The sequence below is a fragment of the Cinclus cinclus genome, chromosome 4, assembly GCF_963662255.1.
Source record: "Cinclus cinclus chromosome 4, bCinCin1.1, whole genome shotgun sequence".
NCBI classification, from domain to species: Eukaryota; Metazoa; Chordata; class Aves; order Passeriformes; family Cinclidae; genus Cinclus; species Cinclus cinclus.
Window position 1 is genome coordinate 2,844,215 of NC_085049.1, and position 17,063 is coordinate 2,861,277.

Below are 17,063 nucleotides of genomic sequence, written 5' to 3' on the forward strand. Positions count from 1 at the left end.
ACGTCTTATAATAATTGACAAAATGCCAGATGCTATGGAGCATCTATCTCCTATAGAGATGTACAGAGCAGCTTCCATCAGGAGAGGCACTACAGTGTTAAAAGGAGGAGTAAAAGCAGTAAAAAATGGCATTGCTATTCCCAACAGAAGGAATCACTTTCAGCTACATTTCAAGCAGCCCTGGACAGTTTTATTCAGGTTTATGCTTACAGCCTTACTTCATCTAATTAAGCATTTAAGCTTTAAAGAGTCTAAATTCTAACTAGCAAAGAGGTTGACCTATTAGGAAAGTCTCAATTTTAAATCCATTCTGCAACTCTGTCTACCCCGTGCTGCAGAAGAACAACTTGAAGGCACTACAGAACACAGGCCATGAATACAGAAACCTTTTCCTTGTGAAAGGTGACAATTCACATGATAACAGAAGCACAGCTCACATTTACAGAAGCATCTTTGGTATCAAAAGTGTTTTACAAACTATGGAGACACATATTTCTAGCAGAATGCAATTACTGGCTGGGTAAAAGGTGGCAGCCTACAAAATCATGCACTCCAGCCAGACAAGGAAACATTTTTAGCCAAGAACACTCCATGTTGCCCATTAAAATGGCACATTCTTTACCTCAGAGGACTGAAGACCTCAACATTTACCATATGCAAGCCAAATAAAGACAACATCCAGAATATTTTTATTAAAAACAATTGTCTGGAATACAAATGGTCGAATTTACAATGTGCTGGGTTGCTGCCGGATGTCAATAGAAAATGAACACATGCTGTAAATTCAGTGCTGGGTAATTAGGAAAATGTGTATGTTTCCCAAGTCTGCTTCTCTGTAGGTAGGACTAAAGGGCAACATTATGTCATTTCCCTTTGCGCAGGACTCCCTATTGACTTCCATAAAGAATTTGGCTTAAAAACTGATGACAGGGTACAGCCCAAATTGAGGGAAGAACAACCAATAAATAAATGAAGATAGGCTGGTGGCGGAAAAGTTGTTCCTAGTCACCAAGACATCTTACCAGAATTTCTTCCAGCAGTATAATGAGGATGGTACAGAGGATCCTTGCTCTCAGTCACTCCAATCCCTCAAATCCAGAGTAATTACTAAACATGGACAACCACCAACAACAGGCTTCAGACTGAAATGAGGGCAAGCCTTGAAACACAGAATGCAATTCTTAACACGGAATAGCTCTGAATGTATGACATGGCCTATTAAATGGGTCCCCTGAGTTCAACTGGCAGCCAACCCTTTCCTCCTAGATCTACCCTGCTTTAAAACATATTCATTGATATTCGCTTGAATTTCAGAATTCTTCTGTTATCCTCAAGCAAGGACAGGAGTTTAAAAGCTTTCATCAACTAAACTGTATGTTTTGTGGTCTTTGCTCCACTTCTGTGCATTTATGCCTTTATCTCCTCAAAGCAAGATATTATATCCAGCAAAACCATGCAGCCAACAAACTGAGAAATCACATTTCCTCCAAAGTCAGCATAACCACAAGCATGCAAGACCTAGGATGATATCAAAGGCAGTACATCAGGATCTCATTGTAAGTATGATGTGAGCACGATAGGTGAAATGGGGATGGAGCCAGCAAAGCAACAGGGAAACAGATGAAGAAAGTTAGACTCTCAAGATATGAGTCACCAAAACAACACCTTCAAGCACTTCTCTTTACTCAAACAGTGTCAGAGCTGGTGACACAGCTGAAGTCTTTCATTATCTTCATAATGTATTAGGTACTGTATTAGTCCATCTGATAATAATCAGTAAATGAAAAATTAGATTATAAGTCCATTGAATTTGCCTAAACATTTCAGGTTTGCCTTAGAGATATATTTACTTCGTTCAGTTTATGTATATCCTGCACTTATATTCAGGCCTGAAAAAACACGATGATATTTTCATTACTTAGTAGGAGATTTTCTCATATTTATTCAATCACCAATATATTCCTTCTCGTTAGAATATTGAAATGACTCACCCATTCCATGAAAAATTTGGGTGAGAAATGAGACTATAGCCCTGAAGGAACTTACTCAATCCTCCAGTCTAAGATGATTACATGCTAATGAGAGAAAACACTCCAGCTTGTACCAGAGAAAAGGGGAAGGAGGGGAGGAATTAAACCCTTTCCTTAAACAAATTCATCTTGTGGCATTCCTGCACAGACAAACCCTCCAGCTATCATAACTCACTGGTTTGAAAAGGTCATTAGCACTCTATCTCATTTTGCTGGGAGAAGGAAGAACCAAATTCATGGCCATGACATGAAAATTTGCCTTTGGTATTGCTGTGGGATGACCTGGTCCCTGAAGTCCTCCGGAGGAGATTCTCAGGGGCATTTTTTTTTTTGTGAAATATCAGCACATGCACATTCTCCACATGACAATCACAAATCCATCCTGCAGCCCCAGTGAGGGCAGCAATAGCATCAATACAAAATGCACAGACCTTCGGGCCCTGCTTTTGTCCTTCTTTCTACACTTCCCTACCCAATTATTTCTTTCTCCTTCTCAGAACAGCCTGGCTATGTGGCACCAGACACATGATGCCTGCACTCAAAAAATAAACTGCAGCGGGAAGCACTTTGTCATCCGTGTCTCTGACCTTCAGAGGAATACCCCACTGTGCAAGCTGGACCATAAAAGGAATCCATGTGTGGCCCGTGTTTAGAAAATCCATCTCCTTGTCTTTCCCAGCTCTGGTACTGCCTTATTAAGACACTGAAGTAGTAGCTTCTGGGGAATGATCTGAGCAACAGTGCCCAGAACAAGCTTGTCATTTTGTGTAGGCTGAAAATGAACTTGAAAAAGCTGTGAGGACTGTTCTGCTTGGTGATCACAGGCTAGTAAAAGAAACCTATTCTAAAGAAACTACAGTCATCCTATTCCTGTGAAAACAATGCACGATTTTTTTTTTTTTCATTTCTAACCAATCAAACATTTTCTATGTGGGAAAAAGGGACAAAACAGACTGCAGGTTGAGGATTTCATCATGAGGGATGGCATGATGTAACATGCCAATACAATGGTGTAATCATCTCATGAGGAGGGACAAGGACAAAAAAAAACCCTTCTGTATATGGATTATGAAAAGGGCTTTCCCCTCCAGTCTCTGCTGCACTCTGGTCCTCTGAGGAGATGGCACACACTAAAAATGGGAGGAATAGAGGCAGAATTTTGTGGTGGCCCACGTCCCCGCTGTAAACATTTCTGTGAAAAACTGATGGCTAAGTCTTGATTAACAGTTCTGGAATTCAGGTGCAGATCAGAAACAAATTTGTGATGTTTGCTGCTTGCTGTTTCCTCCCCCCCCCCCCCCCCCCCCCCCCCCGCCCCAAAAGGTCCATTTCATTTAAAGTCATTTACTGCCTTATTTGTTTTCTCTGCTAAGAAACACAGATGGAAAAAAAGTTTGATTCTTTATAGTAAGTAAGCATTCTGCTCTGGAGTCAACTTCAGCCCTGTATCTTTCTCACCAGTATAATTATAACACTGCCTTTCAGAAATTCCCAGGATTGATACACTGAGTATCTGATCTTTTCTCTATCACTACAGGGCTGACAGTGTTATAAATGAAACCAGCTTGTTCCTGTTAACACTGTCTGCTCATTGGAATTCTGCTCAAAATCATCCCCCAACCCCAAAAGAGATATTTCTCTGAATTAAGCTATTACAAATAGGATCCTGTCTCGTGGGAGGAAGATGTCTTGTGAACACATATCTTACAGATACTACACGTAACTGTAACACAATCATACATAACTGTGATGGTTCTCAGTGACTTCTGCAGTGACTTGAGAAATGCATCACAGCTGCAGAGCCCTTGCTTGTGCACACAAATAGCAGAAAATCACCCCAAAACTGGTTTGAAACCAAGTGCATTAAATCTGTGCAAACCTCCCAGTGCAAATGTGACTGGGCTGACCCTCCCATGCTGTTTCACAATAAGACCTGACTTGTGAGCTGCTCAGCTGACAAGCAGTAAATCCAGTCATGGTGATTTGGTTTCTTTCCACTCTGTGCATTTAATTGACTTTTAAATTTGCCATGATATGTCTTGCATCAGCTTTAGACCATGCAAAGAGTGCTCATTAAGAAGGGAGTACTTGCTCAGTTCAATCAATCCCTATATTAAAATATTGTCTCAAGCTGGAAGAGGGAGGTAGAGTATGGAAAAGTAACTTAACCAAACCTTTGCAGAAACCCTGCTTTTGTGTTCTAATTTAGAGCACCTCTTCTGGTCTCAGCACAAGTACACAGTCCACCTAGAAGACAACCTTTGCTAGAGCAGTCCTTGCTGTTTGCTTAAATTATGTCTGAATTGAAAATGGGTCACAGCCCACCTTAAAGGGAACTGAGGCACATTTTCAGAAAAATGGCAGAGGAAAAAACCCCCAAAAACAAAAATCCCAACCCAAAAGACAGTCACAACTCACTGCTGAGTTGCAGCCTTCCCTTGGTTTTCTTTGTCAGCATGACAAACTTGCTGGCATTTTATTAAGGACTACCTAGAAAAGACTATTCATAAGCAAGTTTATTTGGACCAACCAACAAGTTTTGACATTAAAAGGAGCAAAACAGCATCTATTTACATTTCCTTAATGTCAGCCAAGATGAAGCTAACCTTTAACTGTCACATAGACTGCCCACTGGTTTATACTTTCCCATAAACAAAAAGAAATGCATCCTGCTTACTTCTAACCTCTTGCTGTTTGTTTTCACCAAACTTCTTTCCAAAGGTGTAGTTGCCCACTGACCTTATTTCTGGCCCGAAATATATCTTGAGCTGTGTGCTGATGAATTAATTTGCTCAAGAAGCACAGCCACCTGATGACTTCCTTTGTGCTATGACAGACTTTGATCATGCAAGGACAGTCTGCTGATTTTCCTTGTTTAGCACGAGCTAATGAGGAGGTTACGATGAGAGAAATAAAGCCTCTTATAAACATTTATCTTCAGTAATTAAAAGCTTGTTTAAAGGCACAAAGCCAAAAATGCAGAAGCTAATTGACCAAATGAGATGCTTCTGCAAGTTGAAATCAGCTTGGGGTTTCACTTGCAAATCACATTTTTCCTCTGTGGTTCTTTGAACAGAGCTGTGAAAGGATGTGCTGCCAGCAATCTGATAGCGTTTACATAACTCTACTTACTAGTGTGCAAAACTTGGTAAGAGTTTGACTTCATTTCATCTATTATCCCTGCAAACCAACTGGCCTCAGATTTTAAAGGGAAATCTCATCTCCTGATTATCTGGTTCAATTTCAGGTATTAGATCATAAAGACATTAATAAAATGCAAACTCACACTGAGAAGCAGATGCTCCTAGAAACACTCTGGATAAATTTATTTTCATGTCATTTCAGTCCTTAAAGAGTCTTACAGCTCAGTAATAACTGCAATTTCACTCATGTCTAAATAACTTCTACCATTCTGAGCCCAGGCCCTGAAGAACAGTAACAATTAAGCAATAAGTTCAACAATGTTCTTGTTCTCTTAGAAGAAGGCATTTAAATGTAATAACTAAGAGATACCATTCCAAGTCTGCAAATTTGCAGTTTTAAAGGCTGCTGTTAGTTCTTCTGTCCAGACCCTTGCAACACACATATGCAGCCTACAGAACATGTTACTGCAGGTAAATATATCAAATACATTTGCCTGAAGAGTATCCTTTGAAACCTTTCCTAAGACACAGGGATATTCAACCATCAGCTTCTTTTGTATGGGAACAACACAGTATTCCCTTTGCCTTTCTTTAAACTAAATGAAATTTGTTGCTCAGCATTACTATTAAACATAAGTTATTAGTTTAGTCAAATGAAGGGTTAATGTGGATTTTTCAGCCAACACATTTGTAAGCATATGCATTTCTGTGATGAGGTAAACGTAATCCTATGGAGTGAGAACACTTTATATAATTAATTAAATTAACTCTGCCACGTGCACTAGTTGTGGGTATCAAGCACATGGAAAGGACTAAGCAGCTGAAAGCTCAGTTGCATACTTACTGTCTGGGAAGAAATACAGAAATATTGGGATTTCCCTGCCTAAGAGTCTAACAAAAGCAGACCAGGGACCAAGAACAGAACCCCTTTTATTCTGACTGAGTTTAGAACAAAGTCTTTGGTCTCTGTTATGTGAAGTTAAAAGAAGTTAAGCTATTAGCCCTGCTGTGAATGGCACAGGAATACTGAAAGTTCTGTGCCTTTACAGCCTTAGGCCAAAGTTCACTTAAGGAAGACTTTTTTGCATTTCAGGTATCTGAAGTCTTTTGTATGAGAAAATTCTGGTGGCAGATATGACTTACACTGTTTGAAGGTGCAATGACAAATGTGCAGGAGTGCTGCAGTCTGCCAATTTGCATCTAAGTTATTAACTAGATGTAATTTTTCAACATAAACATGGCAGGAAAACCACTGACACTTACTTGTACTGTATCAGCTACATTTCTTCAGACTCATGATTTTCTTTGTGCAGTACCTCTGTTTTGGTCTAATTCTGAAAATCATGATAAAGTTCCATGTTATATCGCTCCTCACATGGTGCTTTTTTAAGCAGGCACGCTTGTCAGAATTATCAATAATAAGTGCAAAAATCTGTATCTCCATGAGTATATTTATTAGATATTTAAGTAAGATAACAGCTCATGAGGGATGTCAGTGCAGTAAAAGCTAATTTATTTATAGTAGAAAACAAAAGGCAAGTTTTCCATTGGCAGTAGGTAGGTTACCCAATTATAGGATTGCAGGGGACTCTTTTCACCCAGTAATTTCCAAAATTCCTTGGTGTTTCCAGGAGATTTTGCCACTTGTCTGGGTGCTAGCTTGGAGCTGTCCTGCAAGCCTGGCTGGTATAGTGCACGTGGTACACAGATTATAGGGTGATTTTAACATGCTATCAACTATAACCTGGATTCTCATTAAATATGATTTCTGTATTAAATACTAAGGCTCTGACCAGTGAAGTTTTTACTCTGGATGTTTAGCTCTTGAGAAGAACAAAGCTGCTTTTATGAAACATTTCTCCGTAACGACTTTATAGAAAATGTAAACTGAAAAACACAAAAATTAGCTGCTAAATTCTACCGAGCTCCCCCTACATTTGGTTATCTCCTGCAGGGCATTTGAAATGCTACAATAGCAAAGATTTGTTTGGTATCCTCTCTCACTTGAGAGTGACTGCAGTAGAGAAGGTTTTAATGAGCCACTGGGTCATGCTTTTCTGCCTGGGTTAAGAATGACCCCCAAAAGTTGCACAACAGAGATTCAGTGTGAAGGGTCAGACCCACCTCAGCAATCCAAATATGTCCTGTCAGTCCTGGAATTCCAGGCAGCTGTGAAGACAGGTGAACAGCTGGAGCACTATGCTTCAATTTGTTCTCAGCTCTCACGCATCTCTAATCTTATTTATTGAGTGTCTTGATATTTGACTCCTGGACAAAAGATGTCATATCTCAGCTCTAGTTAAAAGTGATCATTTTGCAGAAAGACAAACAGAAATTCCCAAAATATTTGCAACTTCAGGATATATGAAGTTCGTGGAGAGACAAGGTTTTTTCCTAGTAGCAAAAGAGGCTTGGAATAGACAGCAGCATAGCCATAAGGGGGACAAAGACATGATTTGTGGGGAAATGCAGTTCTGAAATAAAACATGAACACTGGGAAATGACATGGAACACACATGCAGCCAGCTTCTCTTATGTTCAAATATGCACTCACTGAAAACTTGTGTTAAGATCACATTATCCTTTCCTCAACACAAACCTGAATTGAAGCAGAGTCTCTGAAAAATCTTAATTAAAACATAACCAGACACTTGAGAACAAGAAATGGGCAGCTCCTAGTGTTTCATGAGAAAGGAAACCAGAAAGGAACCACTTTTGTAATTCCTAAACTCTCACTTCTGTTTAACATTTCTCACTAATGTACATCCCATACCAGGGATTACTTCACTGCAGGAATGAAAAACAGCTTCAGAAGTTATTTGTGGTCATTCAACATTGATCTTACATGGACACACGCTTACCCTCACTGTCCTGGAGTGAGGAGAAGGAGAAGGACATTTTTACTTTCTGTGGCTGGCAATGATGACACTTCCTTGCTCTCCAGAAGCATTAAGATGCTCTGGAAACAAATATGTCCAGTCAACATCTCCAGAAGATAAGAAACATGCTCCTCATTGTCCTGCAAAGATGTTCCCTGCTGGTTTGGCCTTCTTAATTTGGTGAATCAGTCTTTGTATGCTACCAGAACTACAACAGGCTCAACAGGAGCAGTAAAAAGCATGTGAAATGTCTTTCTGTTTCTCTACACACCTTCAAAGATCCAAACTGAAATTCACTGACTTCTTTTTCAGTTGTACCAAGTTGGGATTAACCATGTGTCTTGTTTTAGCTGAAGTTGCATTAAGCAGTTTACTACCCCAGGACACTTTTAGCTTCCTGAAGGCCGCTGCCATCTCTGACCTGTAGGATCTTTAAAAAAAAAAAAAAAATCTTTAAAAGAAATCTTAAACTACTGCCTTTAGAAACTAACGCTATCAGGAACCATACAGCTTTGTGGCAGCCTTTTTTCTCTGTGTCCTAATCACACACCCTTTTTTAGGGTGAATTTAGTAATATCTAATTGATCTGGATAACCCCTTCTCTTTGCCATATTTTCACAACAGGATGACCAAGACCTCTCCTTCCCCAGGACATGATCTGCAATTCCTTAAGGAAGGGCAATACTCTGGTTCATATTCAAAGTTAAGCTTCAGCTAAATGGAGGCCAGCCTGACAATGAGCCTAAGACCTTCCTGAAGTCTGCAGTAGTGGTGATGTGACAATGGAGCAAATTGGATCAAGTTTTTAGTGCAATTTAAAAAACAAACAAACAAAGAACCCAAATACAAACAAAACAACAACTACAAAGCAGAAGTGAAAATTCATTGCTGGTACAATGGCAAGTGAGCCACGTGTAAAACTGAGGCTTCAGTGCTAAACAGATTAATCTGAGAAATATTCTTTAGAGAGTTCAGGGGGCTTATTTTTGCTCTCAGTTATGCTGAAGTCAAGGAATTAGGTCCATTGCCATTTTAAGAAGTATTTCACCTCATTTTTTTTTTTTTTTAGTGCAGCTGCAGCAGACTGAAGTGGACCAGCAAGATCCTCTGAAAGCACAACCTCTCCAGACACATAAACTCTACCCAGCTCCAGGCTAAATTCTTCCAGTGTCAGTTACATCAAAAAGACAAAACCTGATGGTTTTGCTCAAGAGAACATCTTTTTCTGCCTAGGAAGAGGCACAAAGCAGCAGGTGGTATTTGTTTTTTCCCCTGCTGAAAGAAGGCAGTCCCCTGTGCTCCAGTTCCACATGGGATTCTTCGTGTCACTTCCGTGCAGCTCACTGCTGTGACAGCCCTGACACTGCAGCACAGAATGTACCCTGTGGCTGGGAAGGCAAAGTGCTCATCCAGCTCCTTCAGGGCTGCCTCAAAAATCAGCTGGCTGGAATAACTCAGGTAGGGCTTATTCCAAATGCCACTGAAATCACTGCAAAGCTTCCCACTGACTTCAGCCAGCTCCACACTGGTTCTTCAGGGCTTAATAAAACCAAGAGTCCCTCTGCCCCTGGGGAGCAGGACAAAGCCTTGGCTTTGCCACAGAACAGTTGAAGATGTAGTACATCCCATCCATCACCCCAACAGCTGAAAGCTTTCCTTTTTTTTCTTTTTTTGCCTGACCTCACACCTGATCAGTCCAAACCAGATACAGAATGCCGTATCTGCACAAGTTAATACTGCCACACTTTGTCCCGGGTCTCCCAGCCAGAAAAGTTCTCCTTCCCCCCTGAGGTACCCGAACTGCTGGGTCCTTGCCAGGCTGAGCACATGTAATAAATCTGACAGCCTGGGAGAAAGCTGGACTAAGTCTCATATGTCTGCTGTTGGAAACTTGCCCCCTAGACAGGTCTGCAGTGCTGCTCCAAACACGTTGATAGGCCTCCAGAGATCCAGACAAATATAAATAGTTAAAAAAAAGAATCTGGCTGGACAAAATTTCTGGGTGGGCGCAGTGATCCTGTGCGGGGAATCCAGAATGTCTGGAATACCTTGAAATTATAAGAACTTAAAATGCAAAAACTCCTCCATTTTGTCTCTGAGTTGGTGTCATTTTTTTTATTTGAGTTGCCAGAGCATGAACCACTAGCCACAGCATATAGCAGGGATGAAGTAAAATGTTGGTCTTCAAAAGGCAAAATGAGTTCTCAGGATCAGTCCTAAGCATAAGAACCTGGAGGGCCAGGGCACAACTATTATTTCCAACAGATTCCTAATGGAAAAAAAAAAAAAAAAAAAAAAAAAAAAACAAAAAAAAAAAAACCCACAAAGCCTAACACCAGACCACAAGGACTGGAGTTACACTAAGCTTCTCCACAGATTAAACAGCTGGATGTCAGTGGCTCCAGCATCACAGATACCTGGGAATCTGACAGCACATGTATCCTTACCAGCCCTAACACAGCCTCTGGCTCTGATGAAGGCATGATAACATCAAGTCACTCTCTCTACATTTTCACCCCTCAGTCTTGCTTGGGCACAGGCATCCCAAGAAAGAAAGATGGGCTTCCAATGTACATTTGTCCCTGGAAAAGCAATATGCATCAAGGCAACTGGGTGAGGTACAAGCACTGCTGATGGCTGCTTGCATTTCTGGGATTAGTGTTCTACTCAAAGAAGCCTAAACAGTATCTGGGACACCTGGCAAGCATGTCACAGCCTACACAGACATCCATCTCTGTCTCCCAGCGGAAATGCTTGCAATCAGTGCTGGATTCCCCACAGCAAGGCTACAGCCCACTGATGGTAGGGATGGGAAAGAAAAAGAAAAATCTGCTCAGAACTTACGGAGGAGCACTTCCAACCTCCATGCTGCACTTCAGGACTGCACAGCTCACTTCATAAAACACCTACAAGTGTTCAGAGGCAAGTCTGGCAAACAGATTTTTGCAGCTTATGACATGAGAACATGTTGTGGTTGTATTATTAAAGGTGAAGATGATCCCCAAATTCCTAAAAATCTGAATTCACCAAAACGAATGCAGCATCACACATTCACTTGTTATTAACTGCCCCAGGGCTGCTGCCCTTCCCTCTGTGTGGACACTGCAATGGGGCAGATGCTCAGCTCAGTTCCTGCCCCACATTGCCCTCATTGGGATTTGGGAGGTCCCAGCAGGGAGGATTTGGGAGGTCCCAGCTCCCAGAGTCACATCCGAACTTGAGAATCAGACTCTGTTATTGTTAAGGCAAACCAAAAATAAAAAGGCCAGACTAAATTATTTTTAAGATCCTAAGATTTTTAAAGCAGTCTTGTGACTTTTAAGGGGTCTGACTCATTGTGCTTGAATGCTTGAGGTTGGCAGCAGCAAAGGGAGTACAGCAAGATTTAGTGTACAGTAATTTATTGTTGAAAGCCTTCAAATGTGTGGGAAAGGGCATGGAGCACATCTGCAGTGATTAGTGAGAAAAAGGGACACAGGCCCAAGCCCTTCTCCTCTGGCCAGGCTGCCACCAAGCCACCCTCCCCTATGAAAGCACCACACTAAACCCCAACAAAGCACCCCAGACATGGAAAAATCACTTCCCATTATCAGGATGGGATACACATGGCAGCCTGGATTTCAGCTCCAGTGATGGCAAGGGCAGAGCTCACCATCCCCAACCCCTGTGGCTGTCCCTGCCTGCCCAGAGCAGCCACACCACATGGCTGATGCCCAGGTCACCCTGGAGCCTCTGCATGCTCAGCAAGAGCCTGGAGGTCTTCAGAGAGAAGTCAAGTGGCATTTTTCTAGAAACTCCCAAACTACAGCCCCTAACATCCTCCACAGACCACCCAAGGCCTCTATTCCCAACAAACCCTAAGGTCTCAGACTTTCCTGTAACAGCTTGGCTTAAAGAAGAAGAAACTAAAATGAAGTTCCTATTCAGAATTAAATACAAAATGAGAATTAAATGTTCTTAAACCTAGCTTTTTTAAAAAAAACAATCAGTGTGGTGTTATTAAACTAAATCAAAATTTTTTATGACAAAAATTAATTGAATCTTTCTCCCTGCTTACACCAGTGTAAATCATGAAATTTCACTGAAGCAAGCAGAACTCTAGAGGTGTAAAATGGGTCTTGTTAATGAAATGTCATTCCCAGTATTTTCATGGTATTTCTTTCATAAATTGATATCATCATACCCACATCAAATTGTACTCTCATTTCACCGAAGTAAATCTGCAACAACTTACAGCAAATGCTGCTCGTTGCCCACACAAAGTGACTGTGAATGAATAAAAAGCAAGAGGCAGTACAAACACAACAGCAACTGCACTAAATGGCAGACAATTCCCACATATGCCATAGTGCATATACCAAGTGTACCCCAGCTTTTCATTTATATCTTACAACTTTCTCTTTCATACATCTATAAATATCTGGCAAACACAATCCCTTCTGCACAGCACTCACACAGCATCTGAGGGTGAGCTTTCCTTTCTGTGATTTCATGTTCCACCTTTGCTGTTTGCATTTATTCATGCAGCAAAACAACTCGAAGCCAGACTTTTACAGCAGTCTAAGGAAATTGGACAACACACACCCCTCATCTCTCCCACAACATCAGCTAAAGCAATTTTTTTTTTTTTTTTTTTTTTTTTGTGTATTTATGGTTAGCACAAGGACTGTTTGGGATTTAAGGCAGAAATTCTCATAGCCACTGCTAATCAAAGGCCAGCCACCAGCACCATTTTCCAGATGTGGTAACTCACCTCTCTGCTTCCAGGCGCATTTCCTCACGCTTTTGCCTCCTGAGCTCTCTGCGGCGTTCAAAGTCATCCATGGTGAGTGTTTAAGTGTTCCAAGCTCTGGAAAGGTCCAAATCTAAAAGGGAGATGGTCACTTAGATGAGAGTGAAAACACAAGGGATGCATTTAACCAAATGAGTCAGTTTAGTTCTGTTTTGCTGTCTTAAATTTGCTGTAACTATTTTCTTTTTCCATCAAAAAAAAACTTCCTCAGTATTGTTGAGATAAACAAGATTAATGAAATGCCTTGTATGATAAACATAGCCTGTGCCTGCATTTAGTTTCCTAGTAAAAATTGAATCAACATGCTTCAAGTAAGGACTGTACACATCTGCTGGCCACAGACTAGCTATTTGTAACGTCACAGGTCTTTTCCACTAACAAAAGCAACAATTCAGCAGGATTTTTAACTTTAAGCTTCCAATTTTTCACCGCAGGTAGTAAAAGCACTGCACGAGAGAGTTCTTATTTTCTTTGGTAGCACAGATAATCAGAAGTTCTACAAAAGTACAAGTTAGTCCCCGGCTGTTTGGCTGTTCCCACCCCCACCTTCAGAAATGCACTAAAAAAAAAGAAAGTGAAGAGAAAATGAGAAAAGAAAGAGAAGGAAAAGGGAAAAGAGGGAGAGGAAGAAAAAAGAGAAACAAGAAAAATAAGTCACCGCTTTTAAATACCACACAGGGAAGTCAAACTATGTACAAATCCTGCTCAAGGAGCGAAAAGTAGCAATATATTTTTTTTTTGGTAGTTTAATCCGCGTGTTTTGCCTGTGCCCTACCTTCTTGTTTATGATTTAGTCCATGAAGTATTTTCCCCTTTACAGTTCTTCATATACAAAGCCTTCCCAGCCTCGGTTTATATCCCATCAAGCCGACTATTACAGAATTCCCCTGCAGCCCCCAAACCAAAAATGACTACCAGAAAAGGGAAAGCTGTTCTCTTTTTGTCCCTGCTTTGTTTACAGAGCTGTCAGTGGTTAGTTAAACTCTGCCTGGAATCTGGCATTTAAGGCTTGCTCTAAGATTGCTTCCTGTGCAGGGCTGGAGGCCTCAGCTTCCTCTGCAATCCCAGCCCCGGCGCTGCACTCCCAGGATTTCCACCCCCCAAAATCCGCCTTTTCCCAGCCCGTCACCCCCCAGGCAAAGCCACCGTGCTAAGACTTCCAAAGGTGGCTCAGGAGCTGCTGAAGCTGAAGGGAAACAAAGCCAAAGCGCATTTGGACATTATTTTTGAAGCGTTCCCTTTGCAGATGGAGCAAAGTTTTGTGGCTTTATATTCCAGTGGCCAAGTGCCCTCCCCATGAAATCACTGGCACCAGCAAAGCCTTGCGTGGCTTCAGGGAATCTGTGGCTTTTTCTGCCCCCTTTTTTGGATTAAAACACTGCTGAGGGCAGGGGTTTTGTGGAGGTTATTTTATTAGTTTACTTTCCCCAGGGTTATTTTTCTTTCTGATTTGTTCCCAGATTGAGGGATTTAAATTTTTGTTATTGATGTGATTTTCCTCGCATTTGTCTGGGGTTGTTTTGTGGAGATTCAAAGGAAATGCTAATTTTGTGAATCTGATAGACACACTACCATTGCTGCTGCTTACCTATTCTTTTTGTTTTTTCTTTTAAAAATTTATTTAGACCATATATCTAAAAAGCAAGTTCTAACAAGCTTTTTTTGCCAATCTTGTGCTTACTCTTAGCACTGGGTACTCCTTGAAGAACCCAGAACAGCAAATCTTCAGTTTTCTCCCTAGAAGTGTTTCCATCTCAGCCCACATGTGCAGCTGAATCTGGCCCCAGTTTCCTTGCTGGAGGACTTGTGAGTTGCAGGAGTGATGTGGTTCCCCCTGGCTGGGACACAAGGATCAAGGGAGGAATGGTGCCCTACAGAACAAGCTGGGTTTCTGTGTAATAAGTGTCCTCAGGAATCAGGACTGTACCAGAATTTAGTCTGTGGAGCACAGTCACCATCAGGGATTTAAACAGAGTTGGCTGTTAGGATGCTAGAAACAAGAATCCCAAAGCTTTTTCCTGCTTTACCTCCCCAAAGCAGACATGATTCGACACCTGATTTATGTGCACCTTCATCACCTCCTACCCAGACAGGCACATCCCTCTCTCCACTTCTCAAGGCACAGTCTTTCCTTCTGGTCCGCTCAGGCTCTGTGCACCAACATTACCCCTCCAAATGTCCCTCTCCAAACGTCCCAGCCCATCCTCCATCCCTCTCCTTTCTGCATGGTCCCCAGCACCACCTCTCATCTCCAAAAGCTCAAGCTTTTCCTCATCAGGAAGTCTGAGGAGGATAACAACAACCCAGAACTATTTCTGTTCTTCCTCCCCTCTTTCCCTTCCCAGGAGCACTGAGGAGATTGCCCAGCAGTGATAAGGAGCTCCCTGATGCAGCAGATTTTCCCCATCCTCAGAGTACTTTTGTGTCGTGAAACGAGGATCAGATGGAGCCTTGGGAGGATGTCAAGGATTTATTCCAGTCTATTCCAGTTTATTCCAGTGTGGTGTCTCCTCACTGCATGACATTCAGGAGGCTTTCAATCCAGATCTCTCTTTGAAAAATCAGGAGGCCACTTGGGGAATGGAGTTCAGGTCAACAGTCTGACCTTTAGCTAGCAAAGCCATACTAGTGCAAGAAAAGGAGTCGTCAGCCAGAAGGTTCACCTGTAGAAGTCAACTCTTCAGTGCTGTTCACTGTCTTCCCAAAAATGACAAGCTGTCATTCAGCCTCTGAGAGCCACTAGACAATAACATCAATCTATCTAAAACTTCTTCCTACTGCCACAAAAATATATAACATATGTATAATATAATGCATACTTTTTTATACATACTATAAAGTCTAAGATTCTCAGAAGAGTCAAAAATTGCTTTATTATTGATGTAGGTACCAACTATTAGAAGCGCTTCTGAGTAGACCTCTGATCAGATCTTTGAACAGAAATGTCTTTCAAGAGCTCCCAGTCACCTTTCCATTACACTGCACGATGGACACTGCACCATTTACAGCCCACAAGTGACTTTTAGCATTGGCATTCACAAGCCTTAATGAGCAACTACTGATATCTACTGATATATTGGCTTTAATTCCCACAAATCGCATTATAATAGCTGCTACCAAGTTGAAGAATTCCTCTGCACAACTAGAAGTTCTCAGCCTTAGACAGTGGGTACCTGTTGCAACCTGCTAATTTCTTTTTTACCTTAATTCTTAATTTTTTAAATTTTTTCCCTTGAAATTTGCAGTAAAAAAACAGTAAATGAAAATGGTCATTTATCCACATAGAACACATTTGCTTACACCACCCATGGGTGATGGATTACGAATTCCTATCAAATTAACCTTCCCATACACCCAGCCAGATGTTATAGTCACCCAGCCAGGTCAGTTAGGGACTGTGATGTTTAGGCTGAACTTCTACACCAGCTTCAACCTGGTTGAGCCAAGAAATTTCAAACGAAAGCAAATTTCCTGAGATAACACAGCCGTGTGTTGCATGAGGCTCTGTGCTGGCCATGCCTTGGTGACTGCATCACACAAGAACATTCCATCCTACTTCCCTCTTAGTACAACGACTGATTTCCCAATTTCCTCACTCACCTGAAGGGAAGCAAGGGGATTTGGCCCAAGTTTCTTTGTAAGAAGAGAAATATTCTGCTGAATTTCCCATTGTATCTAAAGACGTCTTCACACTGTGCCTCAGGTGTGTCCCCTTCCTTTCTGAGCCCCACAAGCCTCTCAGGCTGGTGAATAAAGTGGGTTACCAGCACAGGCCCATCCTGCACTGCTGCAGAATTCCAGTTCTGCATGAGCTGGTAGAAATTTCACAACCCTTCCAAGTCTAGCTACAAAAAGGTCTCCCACGTGCTTGCAACTAAACATTTGATTGTCCTCAGACCTGTCCTCATTGCAGAATCAGGTGGTGACAGAAGACCTAAGTTATTGCTGTCATTGCTCACTTTTTTTTTTCTTAAAACTACCACCAAAACCACCAAATTTCTCATCAAATTTTGACTTAAACCAAGACTGCATTCAACTTTGTGACTTGTACCCCATTAATCCAAGTGTCCCATTTTCCCATTTGTGTCCACCTCAGGTGGCTCAAAGCCTAGATATCCAAAGCTTTCAAATGTCAGCAAAGGACTGGTCAGTGAGAAGCATAAAGGATCTTTTACATTAGCTGGCTAAATGCCATGACATCTACTGTATCCCTAAGACT

General features: G+C 41.5%; 1 protein-coding gene across 1 annotated transcript in view; it reads right to left on the reverse strand.

Moving 5' to 3' along the window:
- CALD1 (caldesmon 1) overlaps window positions 1–13,648 on the reverse strand; it is an 84,054-nt gene extending 70,406 nt beyond the window's left edge. The window contains exon 1 of the mRNA XM_062492616.1: window positions 12,806–13,648. Within this exon, the coding sequence (XP_062348600.1) occupies window positions 12,806–12,876 (71 nt within the window). The 5' untranslated portion in view covers window positions 12,877–13,648. The remainder of the gene's footprint in view (window positions 1–12,805) is intronic.
- Between the last annotated feature and the right edge of the window lie 3,415 nt (window positions 13,649–17,063).